The sequence below is a fragment of the Delphinapterus leucas genome, chromosome 4, assembly GCF_059928025.1.
Source record: "Delphinapterus leucas isolate spDelLeu-1000000601 "Yukka" chromosome 4, BTC_Dleu_Yukka2, whole genome shotgun sequence".
In the NCBI taxonomy this organism is placed as follows: Eukaryota; Metazoa; Chordata; class Mammalia; order Artiodactyla; family Monodontidae; genus Delphinapterus; species Delphinapterus leucas.
Genome location: NC_143132.1, coordinates 133,116,942 through 133,141,833, shown reverse-complemented (window position 1 = coordinate 133,141,833; position 24,892 = coordinate 133,116,942). Strand labels below are relative to the sequence as shown.

The following is a 24,892-nucleotide window of genomic DNA, read 5'->3' as shown; positions in this document are numbered from 1 at the left end:
CAATGCATGAGTGTTCCTTTTTCTCCACAGCCTCTCCAGCATTTATTGTTTGTAGATTTTTTTGATGATGGCCATTCTGACCAGTGTGAGGTGATACCTCACTGTAGTTTTGATTTGCATTTCTCTAATAATTAGTGATGTTGTGCATCTTTTCATGTGCTTTTTGAGCCATCTGTTTGTCTTGTTTGGAGAAGTGACTTTAGATCTTCTGCCCTTTTTTTTTTTAACAACTTTATTGGACTGTTATTGCTTTACAATGGTGTGTTAGTTTCTGCTTTATAACAAAGTGAATAAGTTATATATATACATATGTTCCCATATCTCTTCCCTCTTGCGTCTCCCTCCCTCCCACCCTCCCTATCCCACCCCTCTAGGTGGTCACACACCACCTAGCTGATCTCCCTGTGCTGTGCGGCTACTTCCCACTAGCTATTGATTTTACGTTTGGTAGTGTATATATGTCCATGCCACTCTCTCACTTTGTCGCAGCTTACCCTTCCTCCTCCCCATATCCTCAGGTACATGCTCTAGTAGGTCTGTGTCTTTATTGCCGATTACCCCTAGGTTCTTCATGACCTTTTTTTTTTTTGTTCTTAGATTTCATATATATGTGTTAGAATACGGTATTTGTTTTTCTCTTTATGACTTACTTCACTCTGTATGACAGACTCTAGGTCCATCCACCTCACTACAAATAAATCAATTTCGTTTCTTTTTATGGCTGAGTAATATTGCATTGTATATATGTGCCACATCTTCTTTATCCATTCATCTGTTGATGGACACTTAGGTTGCTTCCATCTCCTGGCTATTGTAAATAGAGCTGCAATGAACATTTTGGTACATGACTCTTTTTTTTTTTTTTTTTTTTGGGGTATGCGGGCCTCTCACTCTTGTGGCCTCTCCTGTTGCAGAGCACAGGCTCCGGACGCGCAGGCTCAGCGGCCATGGCTCATGGGCCTAGCTGCTCCGCGGCATGTGGGACCTTCCCGGACCGGGCACGAACCCGCGTCCCCTGCATCGGCAGGCGGACTCTCAACCACTGCGCCACCAGGGAAGCCCGATGGTACATGACTCTTTTTGAATTATGGTTTTCTCAGGGTATATGCCCAGTAGTGGGATTGCTGGGTCCTATGGTAGTTCTGTTTATAGTTTTTTAAGGAACCTCCATACTGTTCTCCATAGTGGCTGTATCAATTTACATTCCCACCAACAGTGCAAGAGTGTTCCCTTTCTCCACACCCTCTCCAGCATTTACTGTTTCTAGATTTTTGGATCATGGCCATTCTGACTGGTGTGAGATGATATCTCATTGTAGTTTTGATTTTCATTTCTCTAATGATTAGTGATGTTGAGCATTCTTTCATGTGTTTGTTGGCAATCTGTATACCTTCTTTGAACAAATGTCTGTTTAAGTCTTCTGTCCATTTTTGGATTGGGTTATTTTTTTGTTATTGAGCTGCATGAGCTGCTTGTAAATTTTGGAGATTAATCCTTTGTCAGTTGCTTCATTTACAAATACTTTCTCCCATTCTGAGTGTTGTCTTTTGGTCTTGTTTATGGCTTCCTTTGCTGTGGAAAAGCTTTGAAGTTTCATTAGGTCCCATTTGTTTATTTTTGTTTTTATTTCCATTTCTCTAGGAGGTGGGTCAAAAAGGATCTTGCTGTGATTTATGTCATAGAGTGTTCTGCCTATGTTTTCCTCTAAGAGTTTGGTAGTGTCTGGCCTTACATTTAGGTCTTTAATCCATTTTCAGTTTATTTTTGTGTATGGTGTTAGGGAGTGTTCTAATTTCATTCTTTTACATGTCCCAGTCCAGTTTTCCCAGCACCACTTATTGAAGAGGCTGTCCTTTCTCCACTGTATATTCCTGCCTCCTTTATCAAAGATAAGGTGACTGTATGTGCGTGGGTTTATCTCTGGGCTTTCTATCCTGTTCCATTGATCTGTCTTTCTGTTTTTGTGCCAGTACCATACTGTCTTGATTACTGTAGCTTTGTAGAATAGTCTGAAGGCAGGGAGCCTGATTCCTCCAGCTCCGTTTTTCATTCTCAAGATTGCTTTGGCTCTTTGGGGTCTTTTGTGTTTCCATACAGATTGTGAAATTTTTTGTTCTAGTTCTGTGAAAAATGCCAGTGGTAGTTTGATAGGGATTGCATTGAATCTATAGATTGCTTTGGGTAGTAGAGTCATTTTAACAATGTTGATTCTTCTAATCCAAGAACATAGTATATCTCTCCATCTATTTGTATCATCTTTAATTTCTTTCATCAGTGTCTTATAGTTTTCTGCATACAGGTCTTTTGTCTCCTTAGGTAAGTTTATTCCTAGTTATTTTATTCTTTTTTTGCAATGGTAAATCGGAGTGTTTCCTTAACTTCACTTTCAGATTTTTCATCACTAATGTATAAGAATGCCAGAGATTTGTGTGCATTAATTTTGTATCCTGCAACTTTACCAAATTCATTGATTAGCTCTAGTAGTTTTCTGGTAGCATCTTTAGGATCCTCTATGTACAGTATCATGTCATCTGCAAACAGTGACAGCTTTACTTCTTCTTTTCCGATTTGGATTCCTTTTATTTCCTTTTCTTCTCTGATTGCTGTGGCTAAAACTTCCAAAACTATGTTGAATAAGAGTGGTGACAGTGGGCAACCTTGTCTTGTTCCTGATCTTAGTGGAAATGGTTTCAGTTTTTCACCATTGAGGGCAATGTTGGCTGTGGGTTTGTCATATATGGCCTTTATTATGTTGAGGAAAGTTCCCTCTATGTCTACTTTCTGCAGGGTTTTTATCATAAATGTGTGTTGAATTTTGTTGAAAGCTTTCTCTGCATCTATTGAGATGATCATATGGTTTTTCTCCTTCAATTTGTTAATATGGTTTATCACATTGATAGATTTGCATATATTGAAGAATCCTTGCATGCCTGGAATAAACCCCACTTGATCATAGTGTATGATCCTTTCAATGTGCTCATGGATTCTGTTTGCTAGTATTTTGTTGAGGATTTTTGCATCTATGTTCATCAGTGATACTGGCCTGTAGTTTTCTTTCTTTGTGACATCTTTTTCTGGTTTTGGTATCAGGGTGATGGTGGCCTTGTAGAATGAGTTTGGGAGTGTTCCTCCCTCTGCTATATTTTGGAAGAGTTTGAGAAGGATAGGTGTTAGCTCTTCTCTAAATGTTTGATAGAATTCGCCTGTGAAGCCATCTGGTCCTGGGTTTTGTTTGTTGGAAGGTTTTTAATCACAGTTTCAATTTCAGTGCTTGTGATTGGTCTGTTCCTATTTTCTATTTCTTCCTGGTTCAGTCTAGGCAGGTTGTGCATTTCTAAGAATTTGTCCATTTCTTCCAGGTTGTCCATTTTATTGGCATAGAGTTGCTTGTAGTAATCTCTCATGATCCTTTGTATTTCTGCAGTGTCAGTTGTTACTTCTCCTTTTTCATTTCTAATTCTATTGATTTGAGTCTTCTCTTTTTCTTGGTGAGTCTGGCTAATGGTTTATCCGTTTTTATCTTCTCAAATAACCAGCTTTTAGTTTTATTGATCTTTGCTATCATTTCCTTCATTTCTTTTTCATTTATTTCTCATCTGATCTTTATGATTTCTTTCCTTCTGCTAACTATGGGGTTTTTTTGTTCTTCTTTCTTTAATTGCTTTAGGTGCAAGGTTAGGTTGTTTATTCGAGATGTTTCCTGTTTCTTAAGGTAGGATTGTATTGCTATAAACTTCCCTCTTAGAACTGCTTTTGCTGTGTCCCATAGGTTTTGGGTCGTGGTGTCTCCATTGTCATTTGTTTCTAGGTATTTTTTGATTTCCTCTTTGATTTCTTCAGTGATCACTTCGTTATTAAGTAGTGTATTGTTTAGCCTCCATGTGTTTGTGTTTTTTACAGATCTTTTCCTGTAATTGATATCTAGTCTCATAGCATTGTGGTCGGAAAACATACTTGATATGATTTCAGTTTTCTTAAGTTTACCAAGGCTAGATTTGTGATGCAAGATATGATCTATCCTGGAGAATGTTCCATGAGCACTTGAGAAAAATGTGTATTGTTGTTTTTGGATGGAATGTCCTATAAATATCAATTAAGTCCATCTTGTTTAATGGGTCATTTAAAGCTTGTGTTTCCTTATTTATTTTCATTTTGGATGATCTGTCCATTGGTGAAAGTGGGGTGTTAAAGTCCCCTACTATGATTGTATTACTGTCGATTTCCCCTTTTATGGCTGTTAGTATTTGCCTTATGTATTGAGGTGCTCCTATGTTGGGTGCATAAATATTTACAATTGTTATATCTTCTTTTTGGATCGATCCCTTGATCATTATGTACTGTCCTTATTTGTCTCTTGTAATAGTCTTTATTTTAAAGTCTATTTTGTCTGATATGAGAATTGCTACTCCAGCTTTCTTCTGATTTCCATTTGCATGGAATATCTTTTTCCATCCCCTCACTTTTCAGTCTGTATGTGTCCCTAGGTCTGAAGTGGGTCTCTTGTAGGCAGCATATATACGGGTCTTGCTTTTTTATCCATTCAGCCAGTCCGTGTCTTTTGGTGGGAGCATTTAATCCATTTATATTTAAGGTAACTATCAACATGTATGTTCCTGTTCCCATTTTCTTAATTGTTTTGGGTTTGGTATTGTAGTTCTTCTCCTTCTCTTGTGTTTCTTGCTTAGAGAAGTTCCTTTAGCATTTGTTGTAAAGCTGGTTTGGTGGTGTTGAACTCTCTCAGCTTTTGCTTGTCTGTAAAGGTTTTAATTTCTCCATCAAATCTGAATGAGATCCTTGCTGGGTAGAATAATCTTGGTTGTAGGTTTTTCTCCTTCATCACTTTAAATATTTCCTGCCACTCCTTTATGGCTTGCAGAGTTTCTGCTGAAAGATCAGCTCTTAACTTTATGGGGATTCCCTTGTGTGTTATTTGTTGTTTTTCCCTTGCTGCTTTTAATATGTTTTCTTTGTATTTAATTTTTGACAGTTTGATTAATATGTGTCTTGGCGTGTTTCTCCTTGGATTTATACTGTATGGGACTCTCTGTGCTTCCTGGACTTGATTAACTATTTCCTTTCCCATATTAGGGAAGTTTTCAAGTATAATCTCTTCGAATATTTTCTCAGTCCCTTTCTTTTTCTCTTCTTCTTCTGGAACCCCTATAATACGAATGTTTGTGTGTTTAATGTTGTCCCAGAGGTCTCTGAGACTGTCTTCAGTTCTTTTCATTCTTTTTTCTTTATTCTGCTCTGCAGTAGTTATTTCCACTATTTTATCTTCCAGGTTACTTATTCGTTCTTCTGCCTCAGTTATTCTGCTATTGATCCCTTCTGGAGTATTTTTAATTTCATTTATTGTGTTGTTCATCATTGGCTGTTTCCTCTTTAGTTCTTCTAGGTCCTTGTTAAATGTTTCTTGCATTTTCTTTATTCTATTTCCAAGATTTTGGATCATCTTCACTATCATTATTCTGAATTCTTTTTCAGGTAGACTGCCTATTTCCTCTTCATTTGTTAGGTCTGGTGGGTTTTTACCTTGCTCCTTCATCTGCTGTGTGTTTTTCTGTCTTTTCATTTTGCTTATCTTACTGTGTTTGGGGTCTCCTTTTCCAGGCTGCAGGTTCGTATTTCCCGTTGTTTTTGGTGTCTGTCGTCAGTGGCTAAGGTTGGTTCAGTGGGTTGTGTACGTTTCCTGGTGGAGGGGACTGCTGCCTGTGTTCTGGTGGATGAGGCTGGATCTTGTCTTTCTGGTGGGCAGGTCCACGTCTGGTGGTGTGTTTTGGGGTGTCTGTGGCCTTGTTATGATTTTAGGCAGCCTCTCTGCTAATGGATGGGGCTGTGTTCCTGTCTTGCTAGTTGTTAGGCATAGTGTGTCCAGCACTGTAGCTTGCTAGTCGTTGAGTGAAGCTGGGTATTGCTGTTGAGATGGAGATCTCTGGGGGATTTTCACCATTTGTATTACGTGGAGCTGGGAGGTCTCTCGTGGACCAGTGTCCTGAAGTTGGCTTTCCCACCTCAATGGCACAGCCCTGACGCCTGGCTGGAGCACCAAGAGACTGTCCTCCACACGGCTCAGAATAAAAGGGAGAAAAAATAGAAAGAAAGAAAGAGGATCAAATAAAATTAAGTAAGATAAAATGAAGTTATTAAAATAAAAAGTAATTATTAAGAAAAAAATTTTTAAGTAAAAAAAAAAAAACAGACGGACAGTACCCTAGGACAGATGGTGAAAGCAAAGCTATACAGACAAAATCTCACACAGAAGCATACACATGCACACTCACAAAAAGAGGAAAAGGGGAAAAAATAATCTATCTTGCTCCCAAAGTCCACTTCCTCAATTTGGGATGATTCTCTGTCTATTCAGGTATTACATAGATGCAGGGTACATCAAGTTGATTGTGGAGCTTTAATCCGCTGCTTCTGAGGCTGCTGGGAGAAATTTCCCTTTCTCTTCTTTGTTCGCCCAGCTCCCGGGGTTCAGCTTTGGATTTGGCCCCGCTTCTGCATGTAGGTCACCTGAGGGCTTCTGTTCTTCGCTCAGACAGGACGGGGTTAAAGGAGCAGCTGATTCGGCAGCTCTGGCTCACTCAGGCCGGGAGGAGGGAGGGGTATGTATGCGTGGCGAGCCTGCGGCGGCAGAGGCCAGCGTGAAGTTGCACCAGCCTGAGACGGGCAGTGTGTTCTCCCGGGGAAGTTGTCCCTGGATCCCGGGACCCTGGCAGTGGCGGGCTGCACAGGCTTCCTGGACGGGAGGTGTGGAGAGTGACCTGTGCTCGCACACAGGCTTCTTGGTGCCTGCAGCAGCAGCCTTAACGTCCCATGCCCGTCTCTGGGGTCCGTGCTGAGAGCCGTGGCTCGCTCCCGTCTCTGTAGCTCCTTTAAGCAGCGCTCTTAATCCCCTCTCCTCGCGCAGCAGGAAACAAAGAGGCAAGAAAAAGTCTCTTGTCTCTTTGGCAGCTCCAGACTTTTCCCGGACTCCCTCCCGGCTAGCCATGGCGCACTAACCCCTTCAGGCTGTGTTCACGTGGCCAACCCCAGTCCTCTCCCTGGGATCTAAGCTCTGAAGCCCGAACCTCAGCTCGCAGCCCCGCCCCGGCGGGTGAGCAGACAAGCCTCTCGGTCTGGTGAGTGCCGGTCGGCACCGATCCTCTGTGCGGGAATCTCCCCGCTTTGCCCTCCGCACCCCTGTTGCTGCACTCTCTTCCGTGGCCCTGAAGCTTCCCTCTCCGCCACCCGCAGTCTCCGCCCGCGAAGGGGCTTCCTAGTGTGTGGAAACCTTTCCTCCTTCCCAGCTCCCTCCCACTGGTGCAGGTGCCGTCCCTATTCTTTTGTCTCTGTTTTTTCTTTTTTCTTTTGCCCTACCCAGGTACGTGGGGAGTTTCTTGCCTTTTGGGATGTCTGAGGTCTTCTGCCAGCGTTCAGTGGGTGTTCTATTGGAGCAGTTCCACATGTAGATGTATTTCTGATGTATGTGTGGGGAGGAAGGTGATCTCCGTTTCCTACTCTTCTGCCATCTTCTTCTAGCTCTTCTGCCCATTTTTTAATTGGGTTATTTGATATTTTTGGTATTGAACTGCATGAGCTGTTTGTGTATTTTGGAGATTAATCCCTTGTCGGTTGGTTCATTTGCAAATATTTTCTCCCATTCTGAGCGTTGTCTTTTTGTTTTGTTTCTGGTTTCCTTTGCTGTGCACAAGCTTTTAAGTTTAATTAGATCCCATTTGTTATTTTTATTTTTCCTCAGAGTTTTGTCCTTGACTCTTTTCTCACCTATGCAGGTTCAGCCTTGTCCACTCTTGTGGCTTTAAAACCTTTATCTGGTGCTTACTCCCAAGTCTTTATTTTCAACTCCTATCTCTACTGAATGGGAATTCAGTATATTCGTCTGAATGGGAAACATGTCTCCTGGATGCCCCACCAAAGTAACACATGCCTGCAGCTGAGTCTGTCTCCCCTACACCCTTGCCCCCCATGCCTTAGCACACAGTAATCAGCCGCAGCCTCATTTTTACATCTCCCTAGAACCCAGTTTTTAAAATTTGTTATCAAATATTACATATTCTCATATTTAAGGTGTCAGTCCTTAAAAGACCTTTTGAAAATATCAGTTTCTCCTCCCAACTAGGCCTGCTCCTCAGAGACAACGACTGCCAATTTTTTCTTAGCTATTTCTTCCATTATTTACCTTCATATTTATAAATGCATATATATTGCAACTTCATCATTAATTAATTTTAGACCTTATGTCTTGCTTTCCTGATATGAATTTCAGTTCTCTCACCCCTATTCCACCACATTAACGAAATAAAAGGTAAAAATTATGTGAGCATCTCAACAGATGCAGAATTAATATTTAACAGTATTAAACCACCTTATGAATGGATTAAAGACCTAAATGTAAGCCCAGACACTATAAAACTCTTAGAGGAAAACATAGGCAGAACACTCTTTGACTTAAATCACAGCAAGATCTTTTTTGACCCACCTCCTAGAGTAATGGAAAGAAAATCAAAAATAAACACATGGGACCTGATGACACTTAAAAGCTCTTGCACAGCAAAGGAAACCATAAACAAGATGAAAAGACAACCTCAGAATGGGAGAGAATATTTGCAAATGAAGCAACTGACAAAGGATTAATCTCCAAAATACACAAGCAGCTCATGCAGCTCAATATCAAAAAAACAGCCCAACCCCAAAATGGGTGGAAGACCTAAATAGACATTTCTCCAAAGAAGACATACAGATTGCCAACAGACACATGAAAGGACCCTCAGCATCACTAATCATTAGAGAAATGCAAATCAAAACCACAATGAGGTATCACCTCACACTGGTCAGAATGGCCATCATCAAAGAATCTACGAACAGTAAATGCTGGAGAGGCTGTGGAGAAAAGGGAACCCACTTGCACTGTTGGTGGGAATGTAAATTGATACAGCCACTATGGAGAACAGTATGGAGTTTCCTTAAAAAATCAAAACAAGAACTACCATATGACCCAGCAATCCCACTACTGGGCATATACCCTGAGAAAACCATAATTCAAAAAGATACATGCACCCCAATGTTCATTGCAGCACTATTTACAATAGCCAGGACATGGAAGGAAGCTAAATGTCCATCAACAGAGGAATGGGTAAAGAAGATGTGGTACATGTATACAATGGAATATTACTCAGCCATAAAAAGGAATGAAATTGGGTCATGTGTAGAGACATGGAGGGACCTAGACTCTGTCATACAGAGTGAAGTAAGTCAGAAAGAGAAAAACAAATACCATATGCTAACGCACGTATATAGAATCTAAAAGAACGGTACTGATGAACCTAATGGCACGTAGGGCAGGAATAAAGACGCAGACGTAGAGAATGATCTTGAGGACACGGTGGGGAGGGGAAGCTGGGATGAAGTGAGGGAGTAGCATTGACATATATACACTACCAAATGTAAAGTAGATAGCTAGTGGGCAGCTGCTGCATAGCACAGGGAGATCAGCTCAATGCTTTGTGACCTAGAGGGGTGGGATAGGGAGGGTGGGAGGGAGGCTCAAGATGGAGGGGATATGGGGATATATGTATTCTTATAGTTGATTCACTTTGTTGTACAACAGAAACTAACACAATGTTGTAAAGCAATTATACTCCAGTAAAGATACATATTAAAAAAAAAAGCTTATGAGATTTTTTAAACTTAACAAACTAGAAATAGAAGAGAACTTTCTCAATCTGATAAAGGGTATCTACCAAAAACCCTGCAGCTATCATCATATTTAATGGTGAAAGACTTTTCCCTAAGATCAGGTACAAAAGGCAAAGATTTCTGAACTCACCACTTCTATTCAATATTGTTCTGAAGATCCTAGCCAGTGCAGTAGTCAGTAAGGCAGTAAATATTGGAAAGGAAAAAGTAATAACTCTGTAGTCTCAGATAATATGATTGTCTATATAGAAAATCCCAAGGAATTTACCCCTCAAATACTATAAGTGAATTTAGCCAGGTGGCAAGTGACAAGATCAATACACATAAGTCAAATGTATTTCTCTATACCAACAACAAACACAATGGAAAATGAAATTAAACTAATAGTACCATTTGTATTAGCATCAAAAAACATGAAATACTTGGGAGTAAATTTAATGAAAGGCCTACAGACATTGCTTAGAGAATAAAGGAGCATCTAAATAAATGGAGAGATACACTACGTTCATGGATTGTGATGACTGGAGCCTTGATATTGTTAAGGTCTCCATTGTTACCAAATGGAGATTTAGATTCAATGAAATTCCAATCAAAACCCCAGCAGGTTTTCTTTGTGAAAATTGGCACACTGATTCCAGTATCGATATGGAAGTGCAGAGGACCTAGAATAGCTAAAACAAAAAGAAAAAAATGGAAGATTTACATTATTATTTTAAGGCTTACTATAAAGCTATAATAATTATGACAGAATGGCACTGGTGTTTATAAAGACAAAAGAATAGAGAATCCAGAAATAAATCCATATATATAGTAATTTGCTTTTCAGCAAAGGCTCCAACATAATTCAGTGGGGACAGGATAGTCTTTTGAACAAGTGGTGCTGGGTGATGTTCAAACTCAGCTCATACCATACATAAAAATTAATTCAAAATAGACTGTAGACCTAAACATAAAACTTGAGACCCCCAGAAAAACCTTAAGAGAAAGCATCTATGTCCTTAAGATAGGCAGAGATCTTAAGACAGGATACAAATGTATTAACTATAAAAGAGAATTTGATGAATTGGATTAATAAAATTAGAATTAAAACCAAAAGCTACTGCTAAGAAAATGGAAAGGGAAGCCACAGACCAAGAGATATCTACATCTAAAATATGTAAATGAACTTTTAGAGCTCAGTAGTCAAAGACAACCCAAAAGATTTGAATAGAAACTTCACAAAAAATGATACATTTGAATTGCTAATAATAAGCATACAAAAAATACTCAATATCATTAGTCATCAGGGAAATGCAAATTAAAACCACAGTGGGGTACCACTTCACACCTGCTAAAATGGGTAAAATTAAGGAAACTGACAAGTATCCAAAAGGTTGTAGAGCCACTAGAGCTCTCAGGTGTTGCTGATGAGAGCGTAAAATGGTAGAACCACTTTGGAAAGCTATTTTACAGGTTTTTTAAAATTAAACTACACTTCTCATGACTCAGTATTTCCATTGTTAATTACCCGAAAGAAATGAACACGTATTCACAAAAAGACTTTTACTTGAAGGTTCACAGCAGTTTTAATTCATAATAGTCCAAACTAGAAACAACCCAGATGTCCATTAACTGAATAGATAAGACAAATTTGGGTGTATTTAATTATACATCAATAGAATATCTACTAAGCAGTAAAAAGGTATATACAAATGATGCATGCAATAACAAGGATGAATCTCAGAACCATTGTTCGAAGTGAGAGAAGCCAGACTAAAAAGTATACATCTCATGTGATCACATTCATGTGAAGATCTAGAACTGGCAAAATGAATGTATCGTGATAGGACTCAGATCAGCAGTTGTCAGATATTGCAGCATAGGAGAATTGATTTGGGAAAGGGCACAGGAATAGTTTTAGGGTGATGTAAATGTTCTTTCTTTTTTAGGACAGTGGTTACTACACAATATGAACATTTTTACTGTATGTAAATTATACATCAGTAAAGCTGATTTAAAATAAAAGTGAGGCGCTGAAGAGCTGAGAGGAAGCTCTCTGTTTTAGAGCAGCATTTGTCAATTAGTGGGCTTCATGAAAGGTGATCATGTGGATAGATGGGATTTCCAATCTCCAGAAAAGGATTCTTTAATCCATAGTGGGGGCTGGGAGCTGGAGGTAATAAGCCTGGTTTCTGGTGACCTGGACTTGGGCAGGGGAAAGAGGGCTGGTGGACTTACTCAGAAAGTAGACTTTTACTCAACTTTAAGTCCTTTACCACCCTCTCCTTCATATACAGCCCTGGGGTTGGTGCTTTTCTGGTTCAGTTTTTTTCACCAGCAAATAAGATTTCTGTCTTAGCAGGATGAAGGAGGGATGATTTTCTGAGTTTGTGGAGTAGTGGTGGGGAGAACTCTATTCCTTTGCAGACTTTCAAACAGTCCCCTGTGTTCAGTCCTCTACCCTAGCCCATTTTCTGTGGTACTTGGTACCTCCTAACCTGGGCCTTTGGGGGTTGTGCAGGGAGAATTGGTTTGTTTGTCATTAGTATCCTTTCCTCCTCTACTCTGCTAAGTCATTGACCATTCTGCTGCTGTTTTCTATCTTCATATACAGTGATTTGGGGTTACAGGTGTCGCTTAGGGTCTTTGAAGACAGAGTTTACATTCCTATTTTTGTTCTTACTGTTTGGAGGAGGACCTTAGAACAGTAAAATCCATACTGTACATTTTCAACTTCAGCAATACCAAACTCCTGCTAAGTCTCCAAACACACAAGGTTTTTTTCATATCTCTGTACCTTTGTAGAACTCCTTTTTGCTTATAAGGTCCCGTTTAATTTCTTCTTCACCTGCTAAGGCTTTTATCTTTCAAAATCCAGTTCTCCCTCCTAACTTTTCTTGTCGCTGCCTCTGTACCTTTATTTCACAAGAAATCCACTTCATCAGGAAGTTTACTCTGGAGGAATACCAGGAGCCACTGGAAAGTACTTGTTAGAGTAATCATACACTGATTAAAGTGAAAGTGATAGGAAGGGTTGAATGAACTCTGAAATTGCATATGAACCACTTAGATAGAAATTGGGAAAACAGACCCTGGCCCATTGCAGGGATGGAAGAAGCAGGGAAGATGAAAGCCTTGGGGGAGGTGGGCAGGCAGTGTGCAACAAGACCGGAGGAGGAATAAATGTAAACATTCAATATTTATTTATTTATTTATTTATTTTTGGCTGCATCAGGTCTTAGTTGCAGCACGTGGGATCTTCGTTGAGGCATGCAGGATCTTTCATTGCGGCATGGGCTTTTCTCTAGTTGGGGCGTGTGGGTTTTCTCTCTCTAGTTGTGGCATGCGGGCTCCGGATCACGTGGGCTCTGTAGTTTGCAGCATGCGGGCTCAGTAGTTGTGGCGCGTGGGCTTAGTTGCCCCATAGCACGTGGGATCTTAGTTCCTGACCAGGGATCAAACCCGCATCCCCTGCATTGGAAGGCGATTCCTTACCACTGGACCACCAGGGAAGTCCCATAAACTTTCACAATATAAACTCTAATTTCCCTTTCTACCCCTGACATACATGCTTAGACCGATATTTCGTCAAATTGTAGATTGTAAAACACTCATTGCATGTGCCATTAAGAAAGAAAAAACTCAAACTGTGATACAATGCTTTCTTATCATTTAGAACTTTTTTACTTATTAGAAGAGTTCTTTTCACAGATATCGTTTAGACAGATATTTTTAATTATACATAACTCTTGTGCATACATAGTCTTTGGGACTATGCCATAGTCTTTGGGATTTTTTTTTTTGAAATCTCACTTGCCAAGGTTACCAGTGACCTTCACATTGGCAAAGCCAGTGGGTAATTTTTGTTTTTCCTTAACCTCTCAGCAGCATCCAACACTAGTGACCTCCATTTTGAAAGTTTCTCCTTTAGCATCCTTGAAATTGCTTCTTAGGATCCCTCTAAGAATTCTGTTCTTCTCTTTAACCCAGAAATGTCAGTGATCCTCAGCCCAGAGCCCTTCTCACTTTATGCGCTCACCCTGAGTGACCTCTCAGGGCTGCCTCTCCAACCCAGATCTTGCTGCTGACCTGCAGGTTTTTATATTCACACTTCATGCAGTCATCACCACTTGGATGTTCCACAGGTACCTCTTCAAACAACACATTCAGAATAAAACTCTTATCTTTTCTATGGCCACCTCCCATAAGACAAAAACAAAAAGTCTGTGTTGGAAGTGACAACATTAGTCCCCCAATACCCAAGCGAGAAACCCAAGATTCCTCCCTCTTACTCTCTTCTCCTTTTCTGTGAATTCTTTCTCACTATCTAATCAGTGCCCTTCTCTTTGTTAGTTACTGCCACCTTCCTGGTTTAGGGTCTCACCACTTCTTGCATGGATTATTACAGCCTTCTAATTGATTTCCATGCCTCCACTCAGCTACTAGAGTCGTCTTTCTCAAACATAAACCTCATCATGTTACTTCCCAGCCTAAATGTCTTTGTTTCTTTTCGCATAGTTTTCCAAATAAAGTTCAGACTGCTTAGGTTAGCACACGAGATGGTCTGTGGTCCAGTTCCTGCTGCTCTCTGGTTTCCTCCCCTCTTGCATGTCTGTACACTTCCTCCGGTGAAATCAGCTGGAACTATCATAGTTCTGAACTCACTGTGCCATGTTAGGCCTCTGAGCCTTCACATGTATGTCTCCCTCTGCCTAGAGTATTCTTCCTTTCCTTTTTGTCTAAATAATTCTCATTAATCCCTTAAAACTAGGTATATACATCCCTTATTTGGGGAAGCCTTTCCTTACTCTTAGATCTGATTTAAATACTCTCTTTCAAAATGGACAAAGGGCATGAAGAAAGGCTTTGTGAATGAACAACACAAAATGCCTACTAGGTAAATAAAAAGATGTTCAGGCTCAGATTAAAACAGTGTACTTCATTTATTTACCTATCAAATTGGCAAAGATTTAAAGAGTGGTATCACTCAAGGAGAACGTGGGGAGATGGGCCCACTCCTACACTGACATTGGAAGTATAAATTTGCCATTCTTCTGGAGCACAGAAAATGGATGTATATATTTATCTAAGAACCATTAAAAAGTATATGCATACACATACACCCCATTTGACTCAGCATTCTCCTCCTTGCAATATATCCTAAGAAAATAACTTTTTTTGGTAAAACATATTTTCACAAGAAAAATTTCAGGATGTTCATTCATAAAAATATTAACAGTGGTTATTTCTGAATGGTAATATGAGTAATTAAAGTGTTTTTCTAACTTTTCTGAGAAGAACATGTATTAATTGTGAGAGCAAAACGGGAAAACAAAAGCCCCAGCCTAGTGCTCCTGATACCCTGTTGTGCTTGCCTCCCCTGTTGCCCTCATTAAACAGTGAGTGTGCTGAGGGCTATCACCATGAATTATTCAGTATCATCCCACCAGCCCCTGGCTCAGAGTAGAAAATGCTGCATGAGTGAGTTACACCAGTAACAGCTAACAGTTATTGAGCATTTCCTGTGTCTTGGGCATTGTTCTAAGCATTCGACATATTAACCTCATTCTCACGAGATGGGTACTATTATTATCTCTGTTTTGCAGGTGAAGTAGGCTGACAAAAGTTAACCAACTTCTGTAAGGCCACACAGCTGTAAGTGGCGGGGTTGGGATTCAAACCCGTGCAGACTGGCTTTTACTAGTGACACAAGATAGCATCGTGGTTCTGAGTTAGATTGTATCTCTGATTGAGAATAGTTGGATTAGATTCCAGGTCTAGGATTCCAGCCAGACAATTGGGCATCAGTTGAATCGTGGTCTAAATAAAAAGGCAGAATTTGACACCCACAGATCTGAACCAAATACCAGGGAAGTAATCTTCATTTCTTTGGCCTTTAAAAAAAAAAAACTCAAATCATTTTAGACTGTAAACTTCTCATTGAAATTGGTATCACCCCTTGGGATTTAGCTTTGTTATATGTTCCCTCTCTCTGCTATTCATGTCCCTTCAAAACTTAAAGACCTAAATTTTTAATTAGTTCTTTAACTCTTCTTCCCACCACTTCTCTTTCTCAGTAAGATTACTTATGACACGTTCATCAAATTTTATTTTTAAAACCTATCAATCTTCATTTTTACCATATCTTCTCTTTTTTTCTTTTAAAGTCTCAGAATTTCTGAAAGCTGCATTCCTATTATCTGGAACTGTACTGAATAATATGATGGCCACTAGCCATATGTGGCTTTCTAAGTTAAAATTAATCAAAATTAATTTGAATAGGCAAAAGATTTAAACAGCGCTTCTCCAGGGAGATACGGGGCTGGTCAGTAAGCACAGGAAAAGATGTTCAACATCATTAGCCATGTAGATGTAGGTTAAAGCCCCAATGAGATAACACTACACACTATTAGAAAGGCTAAAACAATCACAAATGTTGAAGAGGATGAAGAGGATGTGGAATCAACCGTATCTCTCATACATTACTGGTGGGAATGTAAAATGGTATAGCCACTCTGGTAAACAGTTTGGCAGTTTCTTATAAAAATACACTTAACGTTCAACCCAACAATCAGACTTGTAAATAACCTGTGGTTAATTACCATAGAGAAATGAAAAACATGTTCACACAAAAACCTGCACACTAATACTCACAGCAGCTTTATTTGTAATAACCCAAACTGCAAACAACATAAATATCCTTTAATAGGTGAATGGGCAGACAAGCTGTGGTATATCCATACAATAAACTCAGCAATAAAAAGGAATGAACTGTTGATACATGCAGTAAAGTGAATGACTCTCAAAATCATTGTGTTCAGTGAGAGAAGCCAATCTCAAAAGCTTACATACTGTGTGATGCCACACATAAAGCATTCTTGAAATGACAAAATCATAATGATGGAGAACAGATCAGTGGTCTGTTGACTATATGACTACAAAAGGGTAGTATGAGGGGTTTTGAGGGATGATGGGGTAGTTCTGTATCCTGATTGTGGTGGTACTTACTATAAAAGGAAGGGAAGAAGGAAAGAAAAGGAAGATGTGATTCATGTAAAACTGGTGGTATCCAAATAAGCTCCGTTAATAGTTTCCTGGTTTGGGTCACTGTGGTGATATAGGATGTTACCATTCGAGGAAACTGGGGGAAGGGTACACAGGAACTCTCTATATTATTTTTGTAACTTCTATGTGAGTCTACAACAATATCAAAATTAAAATTGTTTAAATGAAGTTACAATTCAGTGCTTCAGTTACACCAGCCACGTCTTAAGTACTCAGCAGTCCCATGTGGCTAATGGCAGCCATATCAGTGCAGATATGGAATGTTTCCATCAATGCAGAAAGTTTTATTAGACAGCACTGGTCTAAAAGCATACGTCTGACTCTGGCCAGTGTTCTCTCCTCCTTGACTATTTCAGATTCTAATATCACATGAATACTTTCTTGTATTTTCTGTCATGTTACTTTATCAACTTGTTGTTTTGCTTATTTTCAAACCTAGAGAAATACTTCTCTTTACTTTCTCAAATTTCATGTCAATTTAGGAATTTATTTGACATGGGTTTTAATAGGTATCTGGATATTTAAATTTTCTAACAGTTCTGCATTTTGCTTCTGGACCAATTTTATCACCTGTATTAAGATATAGTCCTGGGACTTCCCTGGCAGTCCAATGGTTAGGACTCCAAGCTTCCACTGCCAGGGGCATGGGTTTGGTCCCTGGTCAGGGAACTAGGATCCCGCATGCTGCACGGCACAGCCAAAAAAAAAAGATTAAAAAAAAAAGCTCTCATACAGTTATTCTAATATACTTTCTTGACAGTATCCATTGTATTTTCCTTCTCTTTTACCCTTACCCAAAAGCTTTTTCAAAATCTTGGATTTCTGAAAAGGTGCGTAGTTTTTCGTGTTTGATGCTGTATCTTCCCTGTCTTCTGGATGTACATCTTTTGAAAAGGTAATTCCTTCGATTGCCATGTTCTAGTCTTTTGTCCCATAACACTTATTCCTCTTCGGCACCTTTGCATTTTCACTTAAAAATTAATGGGTACTCACTTTATTGTGGAACTTTACTATGGAACTTTATACTTGAGCTTCATCCACCCTGCAGGATACTTAGCTTTATAGTTTTATATGAGCCACCATCTGGGATTTGAAGACAAGGCAGTAGAGGATGAAACAACAGCTCAAGATCCATTCACATAGCAACAAAGTTGAGACACTGAAGGAAAAAAAAGAATAGGGGTGACTCACCTGAAGAAAGCCACAAAAAAAGAAAAAGAAAGGAATATTGGAATTAAGATTTATATATTTGTGGAAGGAAAATCTGAATATTATAATGATATCAGTGTTCCTTCAAAATAATTCACAAGTTTATTACAATTATAATCAAATTCCTATAGGATTTTTCTTAAAACTTGACAACGCAGAAACTCATCTGGAAGACCATCAAAGAATATTTGAAGTGTAAAAACGAATCATAATTAGAAATAGGAGGGAAAAAAGCCAGGTAGTAAAACTTAATAAGACAACAGTAATTATGATAGTGTAGGCTTGGCATAAAAACAGAGTAATAATCATTGAATCTAAAGAGCCAGGAAATATACCCTAAACAGTATAAGAATTCAACAAAAGAAAGGGTTCTTCTTGAATTAATTGTATAAATTGTATCTGATTTCACTGTCTCTAATACATAAATAAACAAAGGATATGAATAGAAAATTTACCAAAGAAGAAATATAACAAATAAGGAAAATAAACAATTTTCTAGGATTGAAGAAATAAAAATGAAAACAATGAAGTTCTGTTTCTCATTATTAAATGGGTAAAGGTTTTTATCATTAAAATGCAGATGCGATTGATGGTACAGTTAAACTCATGCTCTCCTTCTCTGCTGTCATCATCTCCTTCCTATCGTGGCCTTACTGCACCTTTCTTGGTGCAGTAGTATTGCACATTCTATCATTCAACAAATCATATCAGCTCTACCTTTGTCTCCAGTGTTCCTCTCCTGGTTCAAGCCCCCAGCCTTCTTGCCTGGTTTATTGCTATAGCCCCTGACTTGTTTCTTCTTATCTTGCTCCTCTGCAATCTCCTCTGAACACAGAAGGCAAAATTACCAATTTATAATGTAAGTCTGCCAGTAATCCCACTACTGGGCATATACCCTGAGAAAACCATAATTCAAAAAGAGTCATGTACCACGGTGTTCATTGCAGCACTATTTACGATAGCCAGGACATTGAGGCAACCTAAGTGTCTATCGACAGATGAATGGATAAAGAAGATGTGGCACATATATACAATGGAATATTACTCAGCCATAAAAGGAAACGAAATAGAGTTATTTATAGTGAGGTGGATGGACCTAAAGTCTGTCATACAGAGTGAAGTAAGTCAGAAAGAGAAAAACAAATACTTTATGCTAACACATACATATGGAATCTAAAAAAAAAAATGGTTCTGATGAACCTAGGGGCAGGACAGGAATAAAGACACAGATGTAGAGAATGGACTTGAGGACACGGGGAGGGGGAAGGGTAAGCTGGGACGAAGTGAGAGAGTGGCATCAACATATATACACTACCGAATGTAAAATAATTAGCTAGTGGGAAGCAGCTGCATAGCACAGGGAGATCAGCTCAGTGCTTTGTGACCACATAGACGGGTGGAATAGGGAGGGTGGGAGGGAGATGCAAGAGGGAGGGGATATGGGGATATACGTATACATATAGCTGATTCCCTTTGTTATACAGCAGAAACTAACACAACGTTGTAAAGCAATTATACTCCAATAAAGATGTTACATAACTAACTAAAAAAAAAATGTAAATCTGATCATGTCATTTCTCTGCTCAGTAGACATCAGTTGTATCCCAGCTCACTCAGAGTAAAGTCAAATTCATCTTAATAGTCTACAGACCCTGCATGGTTTAGTGTCCTACTTTTCCTTTCTGACCTCATCACTCACACTGCCCCCCTTGCTTTCTCTACTCTGGTCATGTTAGTCTCCTTGTCATTCTTGTAGTAAGTCAAGCATACTCACACCTCAGAGCCTTTTTACTTATGGTTATTCTGCCTGAGATGTTTTAGCCCAAAATACCTCCTCAACCTGCTCCCTCTCTTCTTTCAGATCTCTGTTCAGATGTCAGTGAGGTCCTCCCTGACTGCCCTTTGTAACACAGTACCCTCTCATCCTTTCTAAGCCCTTGCTCCACTTCATTTTTCTCTATTGCACGTATCACCATCTAAGTTATATGTTTACTTATGTGTTGTTTTTCTTTTTCCAGCTAGATTGTCAGTTCAGTAGGTACAGGGACTTTATTCACTGCTGTATCTCTAGCACTTAGCAAGTGCCTGGCACATAGTAGGCACTCAGTATTTATTGATTAAGTAGGAACATTGATTGAACCTTTCTGTTTTGTTTCTTTAATTTTTTTCTTTTATTCTTTTTTTTCTTTTTTTAATTAATTTTTTTATTGGAGTATAGTTGATTTACAATGTTGTGTTAGTCTCTGCTGTACAGCAAAGTGAGTAAGTTATACTTATTTTATGATAGTTTGTTTCCCTCCATCTGGCAGATATAACAATTAGAAACATATACACATCTAACAACACAGTATCAAAATACAGAAAGCAAAACAAATTAAGGGAGCAATAGAAAACTCAACAATAATATTTGGAGACTTCAATAGCCCCACTTTCAATAATGGATAGAACTACTAGGCGGAAGTTGATTGAACCTTTTTGGACGTCAACTTACAGCATGTTTTAAAAGCCTTTTTTTTTTTTTAAGTAAGAGAATGTTAAATTCTATCCATTGATGATGAGAGAGAGAGGTCTGCATGTAGCAGGGTCTGAGAGGATGAGATCAAGAGCAGTAATAAAGGTTGTTTTTCTCTCTCTCTCTTAGAGAGTAAGAAAAGAGATGATGGTAGTGTAATAATTTCCAAGTATAGAGGAAGTTGTACAATCAAGAACAAGCACTATGTGTTGGCCATCTTTAATAAACTCAAAATGGATCAAACACCTGAACATAAGGCCAGACACTATAAAACTCTTAGAGGAAAACATAGGCAGAACACTCTTTGACATAAATCACAACAAGATCTTTCTTGACCCACCTCCTAGAGTAATAAAAATAAAACCAAAAATAAACAAATGGGACTTAATGAAACCTCAAAGCTTTTGCACAGCAAAGGAAACCATAAACAAGACGAAAAGCAACCCTCAGAATGGGAGAAAATATTTGGAAATGAAGCAACCGACAAAGGATTAATCTCCAAAATATACAAACAGCTCATACAGCTCAATATCAAAAAAACACAACCCAATCACAAAATGGGTGCAAGACCTAAACAGACATTTCACCAAAGAAGACATACAGATGGCCAACAAACGGATGAAATGCTCAACATCACTAATTATTAGAGAAATGCAAATCAAAACTGCAATGAGGTGTCACCTCACACCAGTCAGAATGGCCATCATCAAAAATTCTACAAACAATAAATGCTGGAGAGGTTGTGGAGAAAAGGGAACCCACTTGCACGGTTGGTGGGAGTGTAGATTGGTATAGTCACTATGGAGAACAGTATGGAGGTTCCTTAAAAAACTAAAAATAGAACTACCATATGATCCTACAATCCCACTCCTGGGCATATATCCAGAGAAAACTATAATTCGAAAAGATACATGCAACCCAGTGTTTATTGCAGCACTATTTACAATAGCCAAGACATGGAAGTAACCTAAATGTCCATCAGCAGAGGAATGGATAAAGAAGATGTGGTAAATGTATATAATGGAATATTACTCAGTCATAAAAAGGAACAAAATTGGGTTATTTGTAGAGATGTGGATGGACCTAGAGACTGTCATATAGAGTGAAGTAAGTCAGAAAGAGAAAAACAAATATCGTATATTAACGCATATATGTGGAATCTAGAAAAATGGTATAAATGATCTTATTTGCAAAGCAGAAATAGAGACACATAGAGAACCAATGTACAGATACCAAGGGGGAAAGGAGGGGAGTGGGATGAATTGGGAGATTGGGATTGACATATATAAACTATTGATACTATGTATAAAATAGATAACTAATGAGAACCTACTATATAGCTCAGGGAACTCTACTCAGTGCTCTGTGGTGACCTAAGCGGGAAGGAAATCCAAAAAAGAGGGGATATATGTATACATCTAGCTGATTTACCTTGCTGTACAGTAGAAACTAACTCAACATTGTAAAGCAACTATACTCCAATAAAAATTAAAAGGAAAAAAAAGAAAACTAGGTTGATGGAAGCAAAATGTTGATGCAGGTCAGTAGCAGAAAATAAGGCTATAGGTGACGAATAGATGTTAAAAGTGTTGAAAATGAGTCAAAGGAGCTAGGCCTGCCATGATGCCTGATAGAGATCAGTAATGTGAATTCTTGAACTATGAGAGGTGTGAAAGCTCTCTAAATCCAGGCTAGTTAGTGTCATGTAAGATAGCAAGGAGGGTAGGATAAGAAATACCAATTGAGAGGCAGTTGTAACAAGGCAGAGTTGAGGTATCACTACTCTAGGTTAGTAAGGAGTGTATGAAGCAAAGGCATGAATCAAAGATAAGCCATCAGTGATGTGGCAAAGAATGAGGTGATTAACTGCATATGGGATGCAAAGGGAGAGGAAATAAAAGGTTCTCTCAGTATTAAGAGGTCATATTCCCTTTTAATTATTTTCTTTTTTCATTATAGGTTTTCCTGTCATTCACAGAAAAATGGATCATTTAACCCTTTGGAGGACTCAGTTATCACAATACTTCTATACTACCAACTGAGATTCATGACAGTAAATTTATGACCATAAATGTCTGCATCATAGAACTGCTGAAGAACTAAAAGAGAATATTCTTTAATCTTCTTAAAATTTATTCCTAAAAATAATCCTATAGTATCATGATATTACTAAATTAAACTAGAAGGCACAGTTATTAAATTATTAGACTTGTTAATAAGAGCACACATGTGCAACGGCTACTGTATCCTGACAGTTACCAAACCTCAAATTTTGATGATTTCCCTTTGTGGGAAAGGTCATTACATTTGCAAGAAACCACTGAACATTGTCATCAAATATATTTTCAGCTGAGTGTCTTTTAGGAGAATTTACTTGAAACAAGTTCTAGAAAATTCCATGCCCCACCACTAAGTGGATTTGATATTATGGCAGCAACTTACAGACTTGTGGTTAGTACTGTGAACCACTACAACAGTGTGGTGATAGACCGGCGTTTTGAGCAAGCTGTACATTATTGCACTGGAACCTGCCACACCTTCACCCATGGAGTTGACTGCATTGTGGTCCATCATAGTGTTTGTGCAGACCTCTTACACATCCCTGTGTCTCAGTTCAGAGATGCAGATCTGGACTCTCTGTTTCTACCCCATGAAAATGGGTTTTCCCCAGCTGAAGGTGACTATCCCCATCAGGCCCTCACTGGCATACCCAGGGTCAGGAAAGGATCTACATTTCAGAACACCTGTAACTTAAAGGACATTGCAGGAGAAGCAATCAGTTTTGCCAGTGGGAAAATAAAAGAATTTTCCCTTGAAAAACTCAAAAACTCTAACCACGCAGCTTACAGAAAGGGAAGGAAAGTTAAGTCTGACTCATTTAACAGGAGGTCAGTTGATTTTGACTTGCTCTGTGGCCATTATAACCATGATGGGAACTCCCCATCCTTTGGTTTACTCCGGAGCTCCTCAGTCGAGGAAAAATCTTTATCCCATAGAAACTCACTCGATACGAACCTGACTTCATTGCTTCTTCACAACTTCTCTGAAGAAGACCTGGTTACTCAGATTTTGGAAAAACATAAAATAGATAATTTTTCTTCTGGAACAGACATAAAGATGTGCTTAGACATCTTGCTAAAATGCTCTGAGGATTTGAAAAAATGCACAGACATCATAAAACAATGTATAAAGAAAAAGTCAGGGAGTAGCATCAGTGAAGGAAATGGCAATGATGCAATTTCTAGCTCTGAAACTGTCTATATGAATGTAATGACCAGGTTAGCATCCTATCTGAAAAAGCTACCATTTGAATTCATGCAGTCTGGGAATAATGAGGCTATAGATTTAACAGAACTGGTCAGTAATATGCCTAGTTTACAACTGACTCCCTTCTCCCCAGTGTTTGGCACTGAACAGCCCCCTAAGTATGAGGATGTTGTCCAGCTCTCAGCCCCTGACTCTGGACACTTTCAAACTATAGAACTGCAAGATGACAAGCACAGTTCTAGGAAAACAGACACTGTAAAATCCATTCCAAACAACTCTACAAATTCCTTGTGTAATTTAGAGATAAGTGATCCCAGACCTCTAAAAAATGTCCACCTTCAATCACAGTCATTAACCATGAACGCTTTAGAAAATGTTTCTTCTGGTAATCTAGTGGAAACCCTTTATATTGAGGAAGAGTCAGATGGAAAGAAAACATTAGATAAAGGACAGAGGACAGAAAATGGACCCAGTCAGGAGTTGTTAAAGGTAAATGAAGATAGAGCAGAAGTATCAGTTCGTGGTACTCATCTTAAAAAATGCCCTGCCTCAATGCAAAATGAAATTGGTAAGATATTTGAGAAACCAGTTGTTAATCTATCTGAGGAAGATCTTAAATCAAAAGTTCCTAAAGTTGAAGAGGGAAACCACAGAGATTTTATGAATCCTAACAGTCAGGAAGAGATAGATAAATTGTTAATGGATTTGGAATCTTTCTCACAGAAAATGGAGACCTCTCTAAGAGAGCCACTTGCCAAAGGTAAAAGCTCTGTCTCTCTAAATAGTCATAGTCAGTTGACTGGTCACCTCCCTGTAGATCTTGAGCCTGAATCTAAAGTCTCTTCACCCACGGAAAAAGTCTCACCTTCCTGCCTAACAAGGATTATTGAAACCAACGGACACAAAATAGAGGAAGAGGATCGAGCCCTCTTACTGCGAATTCTAGAAAGCATTGAAGACTTTGCTCAAGAACTGGTTGAATGCAAATCAGGCAGAGGGAACCTATCACAAGAAAAAGAGATGATGCAAATTCTACAAGAAACCTTGACAACTTCCTCGCAGGCCAGTTTATCAGTCTGTAGAAGTCCTGTTGGTGATAAAGCCAATGACACTACCTCAGTGGTTTTGATTCAGCAGACCCCAGAGGTGATCAAG

The 24,892-nt window shown here is 38.9% G+C and overlaps 1 protein-coding gene across 6 annotated transcripts in view; it reads left to right on the top strand.

Annotated features, from left to right (window-relative positions):
- PPP2R3A (protein phosphatase 2 regulatory subunit B''alpha) overlaps positions 1–24,892 on the top strand; it is a 227,870-nt gene that overhangs the window by 36,801 nt on the left and 166,177 nt on the right. For 4 of the 6 annotated variants that reach the window (XM_089910051.1, XM_089910054.1, XM_022582555.3 and 1 more), the window contains one exon: positions 22,430–24,892. The exons of 1 other annotated variant lie outside the window; for it this stretch is intronic. In XM_089910051.1, the coding sequence (XP_089766177.1) occupies positions 22,898–24,892 (1,995 nt within the window). In that variant the 5' untranslated portion in view covers positions 22,430–22,897. Of the gene's footprint in view, positions 1–914; positions 1,067–22,429 lie in introns of all 6 variants that reach the window. One more of the 6 variants, XM_089910052.1, reaches the window with a different exon arrangement.